Source organism: Epinephelus lanceolatus, chromosome 23 (genome assembly GCF_041903045.1).
Source record: "Epinephelus lanceolatus isolate andai-2023 chromosome 23, ASM4190304v1, whole genome shotgun sequence".
NCBI lineage: Eukaryota > Metazoa > Chordata > Actinopteri > Perciformes > Serranidae > Epinephelus > Epinephelus lanceolatus.
This window is the reverse complement of record NC_135756.1, coordinates 13,841,601-13,857,496: the sequence shown is the minus strand read 5'-3', so window position 1 is coordinate 13,857,496 and position 15,896 is coordinate 13,841,601. Positions and strand designations below refer to the sequence as shown.

Below are 15,896 nucleotides of genomic sequence, written 5' to 3'. Positions count from 1 at the left end.
AGGGCAAAACAAATCGGTGAGTGGTTGCATGAATATGAAAATGAGGTGCCTCATGTGCTGTGGCCTTCACAATCTCCAAATCTTGACACAGCTAAACAGCAATAGGAGATGTTGGAATTTGCGCCAAGGAGTGCTCTGTCTGCCTGTCTCTCTCCGTCACACACAGTTCATAGTCATCAGTACCAGTTACTCCTTTTGGGAATTAATGTCTGAGCATTTAGCTGTAAAAACATTTCAAGATATTTAGCCTCCAAATATTTAGAGTAGGTCCCCTGAGCATTGGTGTTATTTCCCAGCAATGCCCTGCTTCCCACTCACACAGTTAGTCACAATCACATCTGCGAGTTCAGTGCGACTGAACAGCAGCAGAACAAGACAAAATAAGATGATCCTTGGTGAGGTGATATCATCACAATACTGATGGTGACACTATCCATTACTTATATTTGCCATCATCATGTTTAGTCTTGTTTCATGTTCATTAGAGTTATGGCTTATGAGTGAGCATGCACAAGCCCTAGAACTGGCTCACCTAAATGGAATGCAGCCATCATGAATGGTATTATTTCCTGCTTTGACAAGTCCAAATGTTTATCATGATGAAAAAGGGTCCATAGAATAATGAGCTGTCCTGTTCTATAGAAGATAATTCAATTTAATATTCCCTATTTTTTTCCTAGTCATTCAGTGATCCTCTTAGATTAAGTCAGAAATAATAATGAATAGAATCACGCAACTGTTATAACATCTTAGTCGGTTTGTGGCATTTAAGTCTTGAAATCCTGTGGAAAAAAGCTGCAGAGCCAAAATGAGGAGAAGAAGATATGCAGGAGATTAGAGTAAAATTATTATTATAATTTATTAAAGACAAAACAAACAAAGAGTGAGAATGAGTCAGTGCAGCTGCCTACTTGTTATCGGTTAAGGTAGTGACAACAGGCTCCAGTGCACGTTATTATGATGAATCACTTCTTTAATTGTTTATATATAGTTTGTGTAGAATATATGCTGAAACATATTTTTTATTGATTGCTATTGACTCTTTTACAAAAGAAAACCTTGATGTAGGTGGGTTTGCCTTTTCAGTGGCAAATATAGCAAATGGCACAATATTAAACCCTCTGAACTCTGCAACAGAAACGCTCTGCCATGCAGTGCCTACATTGGTATTTTTGCTTATTGTGATGTCATGTTTTTTGGAGTATCTATATGCTTCATATCCCTAAAATCTGCACAACCTAGGCTACACGATTATGTAAGTCAGTAAACCATAATAATTGTGTCGTAAAAAATCTGCCAGGTTCTATTTTCAGATTTTACAAAATAAAAACATATTCATATTCAACATATTGATCCAAAAGATTTTTAAATGTAGAAACATATGCAAAATATTTCTTAGAGCGCCATATGTTATTTGAATTATGTGCATTATTTAGTTTTTGAAATCCTGAAGAAAGTTCTATTGAATTGGACTGAATTGAATTGACTCGTCATCCATTCCTCTAAATGCCATCGCCTGATTTGCAGTGCAAACATAATGTAGCGCAATGATGTCATTAGGAGCCTACAACGTGATGACATGAAAGACTAATAAAAATGAATATTCTAGCTGTCATGTTTTTTTTTTTTTTTTTTGGATTATGCAAACAAGATCTCTCACGGCCATTACTGGAAAATTCCCGCCAAAACTCTGGTGTAATTATGGTGTAATACGTTTACGCCACACGTAAGGAAGGGTAGCATGAGGTATGACGTGATGATGGGAGAGACAAGAGCCTTAGCTTTCTACTGCTGCTGCACAAAAAAAAAGATGACTAGAATCAGAAATGCTTTGTTGTAAAGAATGGAGAATTATAAGAAGTAATATTTAAATATAAAGCAATAAGATAAAATAAAATAGATATTAAAATACATTAAAATAAAAAAAAAAATATAATGTGCATTATGCTACAGTGTTTAACACTAGTACTTAAGATATAAAAATATCAAAAATAAAATATATATAATGACTGTGCTGAGGCTGTAAGTGTGAAATTCAACTACCATATATACATCAATAGAATAAAATTTAAATTACTCATAAGGCCTATTATCTGCCTAACATATTGTTGGGGGGCCCCCTCACCCCAGGGGCCCCAGTGCGATCGCCCTGCTTGCACTGACTATACTTACAAACCTTAACAAGATATATATATATATATATATATATATATATATATATATATATATATATATATATATATATATATACATACATACATATATAAAACAAATGACATTTAATTCAAAGTACACCATTTTAACATGGATTTTTAACACAGCTGATGTGCTCTCAAAACCCAAATGATATTTTTCTTTCTGGCAACTCTCAGAAATATTTATACTTCATTTGTCATCTGCAGGGTAGTTTGTGCGAGGCTCAGATCCAAATCAGAAAATTTCCGAGCCGCCCTGAAGGCAGCATTACTTGGGTTAACACTATGCTGACGTGTCGCACCTCCTGACCCGGAAGTCTTCGGTTCAATTCTCTTGTGCGGTCGCGAAGGGGCTCCATTCGCTCCTGTTCATTCCGCTCCCAGACCCGGAAAGATTTTGACGTGTGTGTATGCATGGCAGAGTGTGTTTCCGGTATAACGTGTGTGTTGATCGGTGCTCAGCCTTTTTCTCTTGGCTTTCAGTAGAACAGGCACTCACTTCAGAGTCCCAGCTCCCTTACCTGGTCACCCCTTAACGGCGTTAACGTTATCTCCTAAACGGTTGGACATGGCATCGGTTTCGGCACCAGCTCAGACAGCACCTTCTCCGGCTGCTGCTCTGCAGAGAGGAATTGTGAAAATGGTAGGAAATCTAACATATGAGTGTGTGAGTGTACGTGAGTGTGAAGGATACAGCTAGTTAGCTTAGCGAGCCACGGGGCTAACGCAAGCTAAACTAACTCTCGCTTATCGTACAACTTTAATTTAACTTATATAACGACATAAATGCAATTGTGTGGTAGCTGCCAGTGTTGGCAATGTGTCGTTAACAACTGTCACTATCATTAAGCTCACCTGGCTGCGGCAGCATGCCAGCTAACATTAGCTAGTATGCTACTAAATTTGCTAGCATGCTAGTAAGCTGAAGCCAACTGACGTTAGCACATGCTTGCTGTGTTGCTAGTTAGCTTTAAGTAACTTAACTAACCACTTACTGAAAATGTAAAGTGTGTCGATAAATACTAAACTGCCAAAGGCCAACGTTCATGACTCAAAGTTGATTTAAATGTATTTACAGCCACGCTGGTTGTAAACTGTCATTTAGTAACTTAGCTGCAACGCTAACAGATGTTTAGTTTCCCAGCTAGCGGCTAGCTAACTGCTAGCTAACTAGCGTTTGCTGTCCAGCCAAGTGTTGACTTTTATGGACAAAGTTCGTGCCCTGAGGTGCTGCTGGAAGTTGCGTTCCCCTCAAACTGAAATTATTTATCTTTTTGGCCTCATGGACATTAGTAGCACAGCCAAGTAGCGTTAGCATGCAAGCTAACAGTCAAAGCTAATATATATAACGTTTCATTAAGGTCCCACTCAGCGTTTCCTATAAATACTATTGTGTCACATTTCAGCGGGTAAAGTACCGGTCATTAACGTAAGGAAAACTATGATTCAAGACGCTGGTTAATGTCTTGTGCGCCTTCAAGCCACACACACATACACACACATACACACACACACATACATAGCTTTTCCCCCCAATGTGCTGGTTCAAACCAACCACGGGAAACTGACACGTCGCTACAGATTTCTTGCCCCTATAATCTCCCATTCATCCTTGCTGTGTGCAGTCTCTGCTCCTCCATATGCTACTACACCTTCTTTGATTTTAGATTTGCCTTGCACTTTGTTCAAACAGCAAGACAAACTTTTCTCACCTAAATAAAGTTAATAGATTTTCACATTAAGTTCTCTAGTTTGACCTGTGAAGGTGCCCAGTAGGTGTACAGCCTCCTGTGTGCCATCATGACACCAACAGGAACAATCAGATATGAATTCAGCAAGACGCACTTTATCACTGAGAGCACACTCAACAACACAATTACACGTGTCTCCTGGGTTGGAAGACAGGCTATTTTTGCACCTGTGGTAGCTATTGTAAACAGGTAAGTGCATGTGTGCTCCCTTGAGAAGGAAGCGTGTGAGTAGGTTGCACTATAGTTGGTTTAATACTGAAGGAATTGATTGTTTTTGCTAACAAATAAACATCTAACGCAGAACTTTCACCATGTGCATGCAGCATACTTAATTTACATGTGTTTATTAATGGTTCTTATCTACCACAGTCAACTCTGCTACTTGAGGAAGGTGATTAGAGTCAGGCAAAGCCATGTAGTGCACTCAAAGTGGATCTTGTCCCTTTTCTAAACAGAGAAGGACAGGGGTAGTGCCTCTTTTCTCCATGCCTGCCCCGTGTGTAAAGATTACAGCCACTCTTCTGCACGGCCTATACTTGGATTGAGTGAGTCAGACAGTTGGAAGTGATGGCGATTTGATGAAAGACTTTATCTAACCCACATCTTAGATCAACAGCCCCCCTGTGATGCTCCCCACAGACACGCCGCAGAGTCCGCAGATAAATAGTGTTTGCTCAGATTCGTGTAAATGCCACGGTTGTCAAATCCAAGAGTAGGTTATCTTTTTTCTTTTTTTTTTGTTGTATTTAGCTACGTTATCAGATAGCGTGATCTCACCTTGCGTTTGAATGACACATCGTCTCCTTGGCAACGTGCAGCTCTATAGTAGTTTCCTGTGACATCTTTTTAAGGTTTTGCTTTTTTTAATAGCTGCCGTGATTTTTGTGAATTGGCAGACGGCAGGCTTAACACAACTCAAATCTGATGCACTACGTCCGTGGGTTTCTTATTTGCCTACTTTCTGTGCTTGTTTATGTTAGAGTAGTTAAATGAAGGATATCCCTCCCGTAGTGCTTATCAGATTGACACTTGCCACTATGCAAATGACACGACGGTTCGCTGAATGTGTCAGAGTGTGTGTGTTGTTTGAGAGGAAATAGAAACTAAAGGTGACCACTGATTTCTTTCCTCCTCCAAGGTGTTGTTTGCTGGTATTTGTGGCTTGTGAATTGCATATTCAAGATATGAATCTGCATTCACCAAATGAAACTCTTTAACGTTGATTTTATCTTCTCTAACTGACAGTCTCTATTGTCATCTCTCCAGGTCCTGTCAGGCTGCGCCATCATTGTCCGGGGCCAGCCTCGAGGCGGCCCACCCCCGGAGCGTCAGATCAATCTCAGTAATATCCGAGCTGGGGCCATGGCCCGTCGAGCTGCTCAGGGCCAGCCCGACACCAAGGACACCCCCGATGAGGTGAGCAGCTCTGTCCCATTGTGTTTGTATTAGTGTGTTTGGCAAAGGCAGGATAAGGTCCTGCTAAGTCGTCTTGCAGCACCACCCAATTCCAATTTGTGGGTGAATGCAGATGTGGGGAGAAGATCAAGCTTTTCGTCACATGGTTCTGCTATCTTCATCATTATCATCGAGCAGTTGTGATTATATATGAATTGGTATTTAGACCATGCTTGATTATATGAATCATGATGTAGCTGAGAGACAAACATGTAAATTCTCAATCGAACTGGAGGCTTTAAGATGCGACTAGTGTAAACTGCTGTCTTATCTGGACGTGAAACTTTTTGAAACTTTATTAATAAATGATGTGGTATTGGAATGACGCACAGACTCGTATACTCACTGATACATGGTCCAACACTTTAGGCAGTGTCAGAGGCAACTCTAATGTGAAGGTTGCAAGACTTAAAATTCTGCTTTTCATTTTTAAATGTATTTCCAGACGGACGGACATGCCTTTTAAAATCAATTTAATTGTCAGAGCAATAATAATTTAACTAGTGTGAGGTTAAATAAGATTTAAAATGTAGTTCATATGCTTAGTAAATGATTCCAGCTGGTTTGTACCACTATGCCTCCCAAATCCAATCCTTTTCCTCTGTGTATGGTCAATTTATTGGCTTATGTGAGGTGCAAACATGACTCTGTTTTGTGAGACATATACACTTGACAGAATACACTTGTAATTCAGCTTACAGAGATATTTTGCTTTACATTATTGTGTTTAGTGTGTACTCTTTTCACTTCATTGCTGTGGACTGTTACATGTGTGTGGTGGCTGTGAAGAGGCAAACGGACCTGCAGTTAGGACCATGAACTATGAATATACTGCAATTCAATCAGAAAATAATACAATATACATGTTATTTTAAATGACACTGATGAGTCTCGTGAGTCAAAATGCATGTGATGACCTTTTCATTCCCCGTGGAAGAGTACATTAATATTCCTGTGTGTGTGTTGCAGCCATGGGCGTTTCAAGCCAGAGAGTTCCTGCGAAAGAAGCTAATCGGCAAAGAGGTGTGCTTCACTGTGGAAATCAAGACCGCTTTGGGCAGGGAGTACGGCATGGTGTACCTGGGGAAAGGTGAGCAGACAGTCACATCTAAAGTTACACACTGGTGTAAACAGTGTCCAGATTGGGGAAAATGTGAATCCATAAATGTCCCTTTTTATTTTTGAGCACTTTATACTGAATTCAACATACCTGTGAAGTGAAATCAAACCGGGTTATGATTGTGCTATCAAAATATTGTGTATATTTTCTGCTAAATTAAAGTACTCTGCTTTTCCAAACACTTTGTGGTGCAGAGCAGCAAAGTGTTTTCAAAGGAAGTTGTACCTGCTGCTAGCTTATAAGCCCCAAGTACGTTTTAACTGAGAATAGTTTGTAATCAAGCGTTAAATCAGCACACCTGCGAAAAACATGATTTTGTATACGTAAATGTCCCTCTTATCCTAAATGTCAGCGCTCATGATTGCCTCTTGTCCAATCAGATTACCCGACTGGAGCAAACGGCTGTGTAATTTTAATCATGCCGCTCTTAAAAAGACAAATTAAAAAAAAAAGACTTCTCCTCTTTCAGAAGTGTCTGATAGGTTTTCTTTTCTTTCCTCTCTGTCGTCTCATTTTAGACACAGCAGGCGAGAACATTGCTGAATCTCTGGTGAGCGAGGGCCTCGCCACAGTGCGCAGGGAAGGAATCAGGGGGAACAAGTAAGAGTTTTGCCTCTGTGCTAACCTGTGGTGTATGTTGTACTGTTTGCTGACATGGATGATTCATTTGCAGGCTGAATGGCATGACACACGTACAGTTTCAAGGGCTTAATACTGGTTTGTCAGGCATACGACACTTAGTAGAACACTTAGCATTAGCATGAAATGTGGAAGGTTTGGTTGCATTTAGGGACTGTTCGTTACTTATATGAGGGCAGGGGGTGTTGCACAATGGGGGAGGCACTTCAAATAATTTTTTAAACATTAGGGAGGGAGTTGTTTTATTATAAATTTGGCTTAGGGGAGTGAAAATTAACTTTTAACGGTCATATTTTGTACCAAATTTAGAACCCCCAAACCAGGAAGTGGGTTTAAAGGCATGTTTTCTTTACAAAGCTCCAAAATCACACCATTTATCATAGCCAGAAAGTGCAAAATATGGTTATTTATGGTGAAGGGAGGGTCTTGCATTTTCCCCCAGACACTTAGGGAGGCTCAGGGACAAATATGTGTCGCTCTGGAGGGTGTCATATCATCAAAAAACGAACAAAGGCACACCCCAGCAAATGAAGTACATTCCCTTAGATGAATTTTGGCCCATTAAGGTATTAATTCAGTATTCTGTGCACTCTGTGACTGTACCAAATGTCAGTCTCTCTTTGTGGCATCTAATTGTTAAATGTCCCATTCTGTGGTATGACGCCATATTCGGCTACGATGGCATACCTGACCTCGAGGGTGTCATCATACAAGAGACTGATGTGCTCTCCCTTTCAAAAAGCTTTTGGATCTCAAAGCTGGTTTTATTTTGCAACTCTCCCCTTCACAGAACGAGAAGGAAATCATTCTTGGCAACATGATGTAATCTTGGTATTGCAGCACAGCACTGGCAAATCTGTGGGGAGATGTGCATAAAGTCCTCAACTAGCAGGCTGTAGAGAATTGAGATTGAGCCATGGCGTCCCAGATGGTGGCAGTATTACCCTGCTGCTTCAGTGCTGTCCCTCTGAAACTCTTTTCTGCCACATTGCCCTGACACAGTAATCCCCTAAATACACTCACACACCCAGTGCTATATGACAAAGCACTGTATATCCCCCCCAGTGGCAGTATTTGCACATTACACACATTACAAGCAATTTGACTCATGCTGCTACATTTGTATCCTCCAACATGAACAGAGATGATGTGAATATTCTGCCACTAATGACCCATTCCCAAGCATTCTGTGCAATGGCCCAGAACAGGCGCTAATGTAAATGATGCTTTAAGTGTAAGCGGGCATCATTTGGCCGAAGGGGAGGCCCATTACTCAGCGAGGACTTAAGGCCTTTAGTTTTTCCCTCAGTGCCCCGTCCTCCAGTATCATTACCCCTCGTGACTGGCTACGTTGATCACACTAACTATGATGTAGTCGTAATTATGGGGGTGATTATGACGCTGATGGCTTCGGACACCGCAGTTAAACGCGTTGCGTTAAACGGTCAGCCAATTCACAAATATAAGGGCTGGGGCGAGCGCTCAGCAGTGCACAGCAGGCAGGAGCACAGTTGTTTGGGGCTTGTCGTTGGTTTATTGGAGCAAGTGTGAACGCACACATAACAGACGGAGGAAAAGTTGGATTGAATGCTCTTTTCTGTCCATTTATGTGTTCAGTTTTTAAATATGTTTGAAGTAATGAAACAGGTTCTGAACTCAATTAACAGCTTTTTTGCGCACAAATACTATTTTATTTTCTTGGTACTTAACTAGTTTGGAGCAAATTAATTCGCCTTAAAGTGCCGCACTGAAACAGAACAGTCCGACTAAATTTTCTACACAGATACCTCAGTACTATTTTTTTGTAGTACTTTTTATTGTGTGTTTGTGTTCATGCAAATTGGCTACAGTATTGCGAATTTGCTCTTAAGGGATTTTCAGTTCTGGAACCAGCCTTTGAACAGCAAACCCTGCACACTGCTCTTGCTCAGCTTCACAATTTATTAATAACACTGATGTTTCTGTCCTACTGGGCCTTCATCACGAGTGTTCAACACCATTGTTTTCAACATTTTGGCAAATTCGCCTATTGCCGTGATCCCTATAGTCATATGAGTAGGTACATTACCTTTAATTGTCAGTGCGTGCTGTTCTGAGATCGGTGGGACAGAGCTGCCCGCTGAAATGGAGATGAACGGTACAGGTCTCTCTCTCCCTCAAAACTAATCAAATACACCATCAAATGACTCCAAAACGCTCTTGTGGACAACACATGGCTTGCGCATTCCCCACGCTATGAAATAATAATGTATAATTAAGTAACATTACGACACATGAAGCAAATACTCAGAACTACTTTCTTGAGTAAACCACTGGGCGGAGTGACACAGTGCGCAGCTGAGACAGTGCCGTTGTTATCGCTTGTAGCCATTTGCGGTATCGTCAGCTGGACGCAGCAGAAGGTTTGAGGAAAGTTTACAAGTGTTTTTGTAAATCATGGTTTACACATGTATTGTAAAAGGTTGCGGTAACAAGCTGAAGACATGGAGCAAAGTGAAGTTTCACGTAGTTCCAACCAGTAATACGGACAGGATGAAACAATGGCTATTTGTGCTGGACATTGACCCCAACACGCCTGTGGAAATGGTCCAGAAAATGTTTGTGTGCTCCTGCCATTTTTTACCGGAGGACTACAGTGAAAGGATGGAGCGCAGAAGCTCAGGAATGGTTCAAAAGCTTTTCTTGAAAGATACTGTCACACCATCTGTCGGCATCACAAAACGAGCAGACGTGGTAAGTGATCATTGTGTGTTTTGTTCACCAATCCCTCTGCTGTAATGTTACCTCCATGTTGAGTAACATTAGCCTACAACCCAAGCATGGTAAATAAGGGACTGCTAGGGAACATTTTATGTTGTTGTTCCTTCAGGAGTTGTGGTGATTTATGAGTGTGGAGTTAGCATGTTCTCCCCGTGTTCCGGTGATTATTTTGAGGCGTACTCTATATTTATATTGCACAGGTGTACCTAATAAAGTGGCCAGTAAGCCCCACATTTACACCACCAGCTCTGGGTCTCCCCTCAGCCCCTGGTTGCTCGGCAGCCTCAGCCTCTCTTCTTGCTCTCTTTTCTTCCAAAACCTGTAACTCTTCCTCTGTACGTTCTGGCTTCTTCTCAACAAACTTGTTGTTTTGATGACGGGAGTAACTGCACTAAACATATGCTGTTTGAAATCACTCCGCCCAGCAAGTGCTGTATGTCTGGAATGTAGTTCCGGTTCTGCATTTGGCTTCAAAACAACTCTGTCTCGTAATATTACATTATTATTTCATAGCGTGGTGAATGTGTAAGCTACAAGTTGTCCACATTTTGCGTTGGAGTCATTTGATGGTGTATTTGATTAGTTTTGAGGGAGAGAGAGACCTGTACTGTTCACCTCCATTTCAGCAGGCAGCTCTGCCCCACTGATCTCAGAACAGCACGCACTGACAATTAAAGGTAATATACCTACTCATATGACTATAGGGATTACGGCAATAGGCGAATTTGCCAAAATGTCGAACTGTCCCTTTAAGCTTAAATAGAAACTGCCCCACCCATTTCACTAAAACTCCCGAACAATATGACGCCATTGTTATTTCAGTGACTACGTTTCCATGCACAAAATATGACCGGTTTTGCCCTTACTCTGAGAAAGACAATATTTAGACTAAGCTGTTTATATGGCTAATGAAAATGCATGTTTCACTAATATTCCCATTAACATGCAGCCATAGATACTCTGATTATCGTGCCCTAACATGTCATTTATCATGCTAAAATATGGAAAATTGAAACAGCTGGAGCTGCTTGTGCCATCTTGCTTCTTTGCATTAACGTTTTTAGCTGTGTGAACATAGCCCCCGTCTTTCATATCTTTAACCACCTTCTTGAAAAGGTCAGCATTGCGATATGTGCACATATCCCACAACCTGTTGATATATTTGTCTTTTATGATGTTTAAAAGTAGGTGTGTGTCTCCTCCTGACCAGAAATGTGAGTTTTTTTGGGGCATGCATCTCTACCACACAGCTTTGAACACAGTTTGTTAGTTGTAAGGCTGGGCAATATGAAGAGATTATATTGATATTGAGGTATGAGACTATATATGGTTGCAGATTTTTGATATTGTGTCATGATAATTGATGCTTTCCCCTCATTTTAAAGGCTGAATTACAGCAAATTTATGTAAATGGGTCAGCTTACCATACTTCTATATTTGTTTTAATGCTTCCCATTACCCCACTTAGTCATTATGTCCACATTATTGATGATTATTAATTAAAAATTGAAGTGCTAATGCAAGATCTAAAAATATCAAGATATATATCGTGTATCAAGATATAGCCTAAAAATATTGTGATATACTTTCAGGACATATCGCCCAGCCCGAGCTAGTTGGTTTGTGTACAAGGCAACTCACAGAGCTGTAAACAGGCAGGAGGCTGTGTGTTGGAAACGGCGGCAAAAGCCCAAATAGAACTGCGTATTCTGCTTGCGCTGTATATATGTCCAAAGAATGCAAATAAAACCTGAATAATACCAACATATTCCACGCCTTAATCGGAAATCTAGGAAAACGGAATATGCCATTTATACGGCCCATATTAAATTCAGATTATTGTCATTTTCTGAATGATAGTTGAATATTAAGGTGCATGTAAACATAGTCACTGAAGGATCAGCTTTACACCAATGTCTTGCTATAGCTTTTTTGGGGTCTGGTACTCCTCAGTGTTAACGACATCACAATACTGTTGTTTGTAATGGCACGTCTCATAATGTCCTCCATGGTTGCCGTTACACTATCCCAGAAAGGCTTTGTTTCAGTGCAACTCCCAGCTCATCACTAAACCTCCAGCATGGTTGTTTAGTGGTTAAGTCTTGGGTGTTATGAAGGATGATGTTAGATTCTTCCAGCAAAACTTTCTCCTTAAACATTTGTACTACCACATGCTTTTCCTTCTACTTATTAGTCACACTGTATGGAGCTTTTTTTGCCCTACAAAGTCACAGCCCTGACTTTTTTTTATCTACAGAGATATAATTCATTACTCGCAGTCTTAAATCTTGCTGATTTGTGCAACATAAAAATATCCCAGTCTCCAAGTTTAAAGTTTTCCATTAATATATCATGAGATATGTATTTTTTTCTGTCAGCTTTAGCTTCTTGCTACATATTGCAGCTGTCAGTGTCAGACAGATTTATATTTATTCAAATCACACAGATGAGTTTTTTGGGGGGTTTGCTGTTTGAGGCGTCATCATTTGACTGAGTTTCACTCTCACTTGATGTGACATAAAGAAAAGCCGTCCTTGGTGCCGAGCCATACGGTGATTGGTGCGGACATGTTCATCAATCTCCTCCACTCACGTCTCAGTCGGACAGCTTTTCTCTTAAAGAAATGCTTCATCCATACACCGAGGTGGCTGGAAATTGGTCAGATCCCATCGCAACACACTTTCCTGTTGAAAAATTTAAAACCACAGGCACAGATGGGGGGGTTTGACTGATTGGTTTATATATAACGCCCACCCATCAGAGCAGAAGGGAGCAACTGTGCTTTATAATCCCCCATTACTTCTTTTTTAACCGGAGCCCCAGAGGAGCGCCGGTTGAGGGATGTGAACGTCTGGGGGGGGGGTTAAACTGTGCTCATTTGGGCCTTGCTGCTCAATAGGAGTGGAACCCCTCCAGTCAGGCACACTGGGGAACATGACTTCCTACACCGTCTTCAAACTGCACAAAGACAACAGGGAGGTGTATAAACGGCTTGCTGAGGTTCAACATTTTATATCTGTTTTAAAGTATTTTTGGTTGCACAAGGGAGCCACATGGAAATGAAAGATGTAGCCTACAGTGTGTTCAAATATAAGGGAATTGAATCTTTTTTTTTTTTTTGTCTTGGCCCTTGTTCCTCCAGTAGCCTCTCTCAGCGTTGCACTTTCTTATCCATCAATATCCGTTTTGATATCAAGCAATGTGTTGGCTGGAAGGAGTTGCTGACCTAAAAAGAAACCGGCCTATTTCGGAGACGCGGATAAGTTCACTATCATCTGCCTCCACACATAAAGTTATTTCTATATCCTAACCAGTCTCTGCTTGAGAGTTGCTTTCCATTTATTCCAAATGTCTGCCTCCCTTGATTGCATTAGTTTCCTTTGCACTATCTTTGCAGCTCTCTGTTTCTGCTTAAAGTCTAAGTAGCTTAGACGCAATCGACTTCTTACAGAAAGTTTTGCCGTTGTTGCCCAGTAAGCAAGAAACTGCTTCGATTCAATTTGAAGTTTAGCAGCGAAATCAGTGTAAAGAGAAGTAGACGGCTTTTGGGCAGGAGTCCAAAAGCCCAATTAGGAGCACGCAGCTGGAGAACAGGCTACATACGTGTTGATGTGTGTGGCATTTTAATTGAGACCCACTTTGTTGCCTCTCGAAAGCAGACAGTGTCTTTCAGGCAGCAAGATGTGAAACACTGAGTTTGCGCACTGCTCAATTTTTTTTTTTCTTTTTTTAAAAGCTTCAGTCACATTCACTACTCCCATATCAATCGGACAGCCTTTGCTTCTAGGAAAAACAAAAGCCTGTTGGCCATTTGAAGTAATGAATAATTAAAGTTGTACAAGGGCCCTCAGAAAGCATTAGGCTGCACAATTTGGAGAGCCAGCATGGAATTAATTGTGGCGTTTGTAGCCAGCTGCGTGGTAGCGTTTGAAGGAGCTGTCAAACACTGTTATTGTCTCTTCACAAAATGCTCGGATACGTTTTTTTTTTTTTAAGCTGTTATAATCTGGTCATCAGCTGGTTGCCACTGAAACAGTGCAGTTTGTCAGGGACCGCACTTAATTCGACATAGCCGCAGCCTCGCCACACCCATACACACGCAGTCCTGTTCTTTTAATGAGCACTTGTAGTACATGTCGACGCTAACAGCGGATGACAGATCTGCCGCACTGAAAAGCAACAACTGTACAGCTTGATGAATTGTAACAAAGCCAACCTGATAGAAGTTAAAGGTGTGCCGGGTACAACTTAATTGTTGCTGTATTACTAATATTTGCCTGTTGGGACAAGCCCGTGTTTTAACACAGCCTGGATCAGAGCAATTAGGACATGTTAAAGTTAACAAGGGGTGCGACTACAATCAAAACTTTCTGCTCGTTAGCTGTGCCGGCTATCCGTTTCCGACTGGTGTGAAATTAACAAGTGGAGCTATATATTTCAGAGGGGTTTTACAGCACTCAAAGACCCTCTGATCTTTTTTTAGATGTGTTTGTCACCTAGTTAATAGCAATATTTTAACTGGAGCTACTAGAGCAGCAGTGTTTTACAGCGTTTTTGTTTTTTCAAAGCTTGAAAGAAGCCATCTGTGGAAGTCTCAGTTTCAGCTTTATTCAGCTGCAGGTTTCAGTAGCAGACCAGGTTTCATTCTCCTTCAAGGGAAACTTTGGTATTTTTTAACCTGGACCCTTTTTTCACATGTTTTTGTGTCTAAGTGACGAGTGTACCACATCACGCCAGTTTTAACCTCTTCACATTGGCTGTTTGTTTTTAGGATTGACTTTAAAATCTTATGGCCTGGCTCCAGTTTACATTTTAGACCTGTTCTGCCCTTATGAACCTCTGTGTAGTTTGAGAAACTCGGGCAGAGGTCTTCTGCTTGTCCCAAAGTCCAGGCTGAGGACCAAAGGGGTCAGAGCTTTTGCAATCAGGGCCCCGAGGCTCGGGAACGACCTGCCTGAGGGTATAAGGCTGTCTGAGTCACTGGCTTCGTTTAAGTCTCTCCTAAAAACATCTATCGGAAAGCATATCCTGACTTTATCTGAGCTGTCTGTTAATGCTATCTCATTGATTTTAATACCCATTTATTATCTTGATTTTAGCTTCGGCCTTCCTTATTTTACCTTTTACTAGATGACATTTTATGATGCGTTATTTTTTTAATCCTCTTGTGTTTTATGTAGACAGTACCTTTGAAATGTGTCCATACTGAGAGAGGCAGGCTGCAGTGTAATCCCTATGGGCAACTGAACACTGTCAGTTTACGGTTTGTCCATTTAAAGTTCTTGTGTTGGCCACTGACGAAGCCTGGTAAGACCATCCAACATTCTGTTTCACTGCCTGTATCAGTCTGGACTTGATGCCGCCCAAAATACTTTCAGTGGGTGGGAGTACTCCCCTTGACTGACTGACTCCTTTAGCCAATCAGCCTACCATAACACTGGGGAACATCTTCTTCATCACCAACGGAGCCAGTAGAATTAAGCTTCGGTGTGGATCTCTGATTGGCCCTGATTGGATTTAATTCCTGGAAAGTGTGTTGGTGGCACCGAGTCCAGTCTGATACAGAATGTTGAGCTCACATCCTTAGGATGGTCTTACTAGGCGACCACTGACAGGCTCAGATTATTTTTAGTTAGTTGGACAACTTTACAGAAAGGATCGTACAGCGAAATGAAATGTTTTCCTTCACCATTCGCTGGTCTATTTCTGTTTGTATTGTCTATTTTTAAGTCTCGCTAAAGGGGAAATCTCTTTCTGAAATCTCGTGAGAGGTGATTCGTTGCAGGAAAAAGAATGGTGGAAACGTTAGTGAGAGTTGGAGAGAGGAGTGCTGTGAAGATTTTTTGTGTTGGAGTACAGAACAGTGTCATTGCTGAATATTTAGCTGGTTTCGACAATGTAGGAAAGTCATAATGAGACCTCTCTTTGAGTGAGACGTGGTTACACACACTAACAAACAACCTGGATCAGCGAAAG

The 15,896-nt window shown here is 41.1% G+C and overlaps 1 protein-coding gene across 1 annotated transcript in view; it reads left to right on the top strand.

The window, feature by feature from the left end:
* The first annotated feature begins 2,597 nt into the window (after nt 1-2,597).
* snd1 (staphylococcal nuclease and tudor domain containing 1) overlaps nt 2,598-15,896 on the top strand; it is a 272,528-nt gene continuing 259,229 nt past the window's right edge. Inside the window, exons 1-4 of the mRNA XM_033614910.2 lie at nt 2,598-2,838; nt 5,213-5,362; nt 6,371-6,491; nt 7,040-7,121. Coding sequence (XP_033470801.1) covers nt 2,764-2,838; nt 5,213-5,362; nt 6,371-6,491; nt 7,040-7,121 — 428 coding nt within the window. The 5' untranslated portion in view covers nt 2,598-2,763. The remainder of the gene's footprint in view (nt 2,839-5,212; nt 5,363-6,370; nt 6,492-7,039; nt 7,122-15,896) is intronic.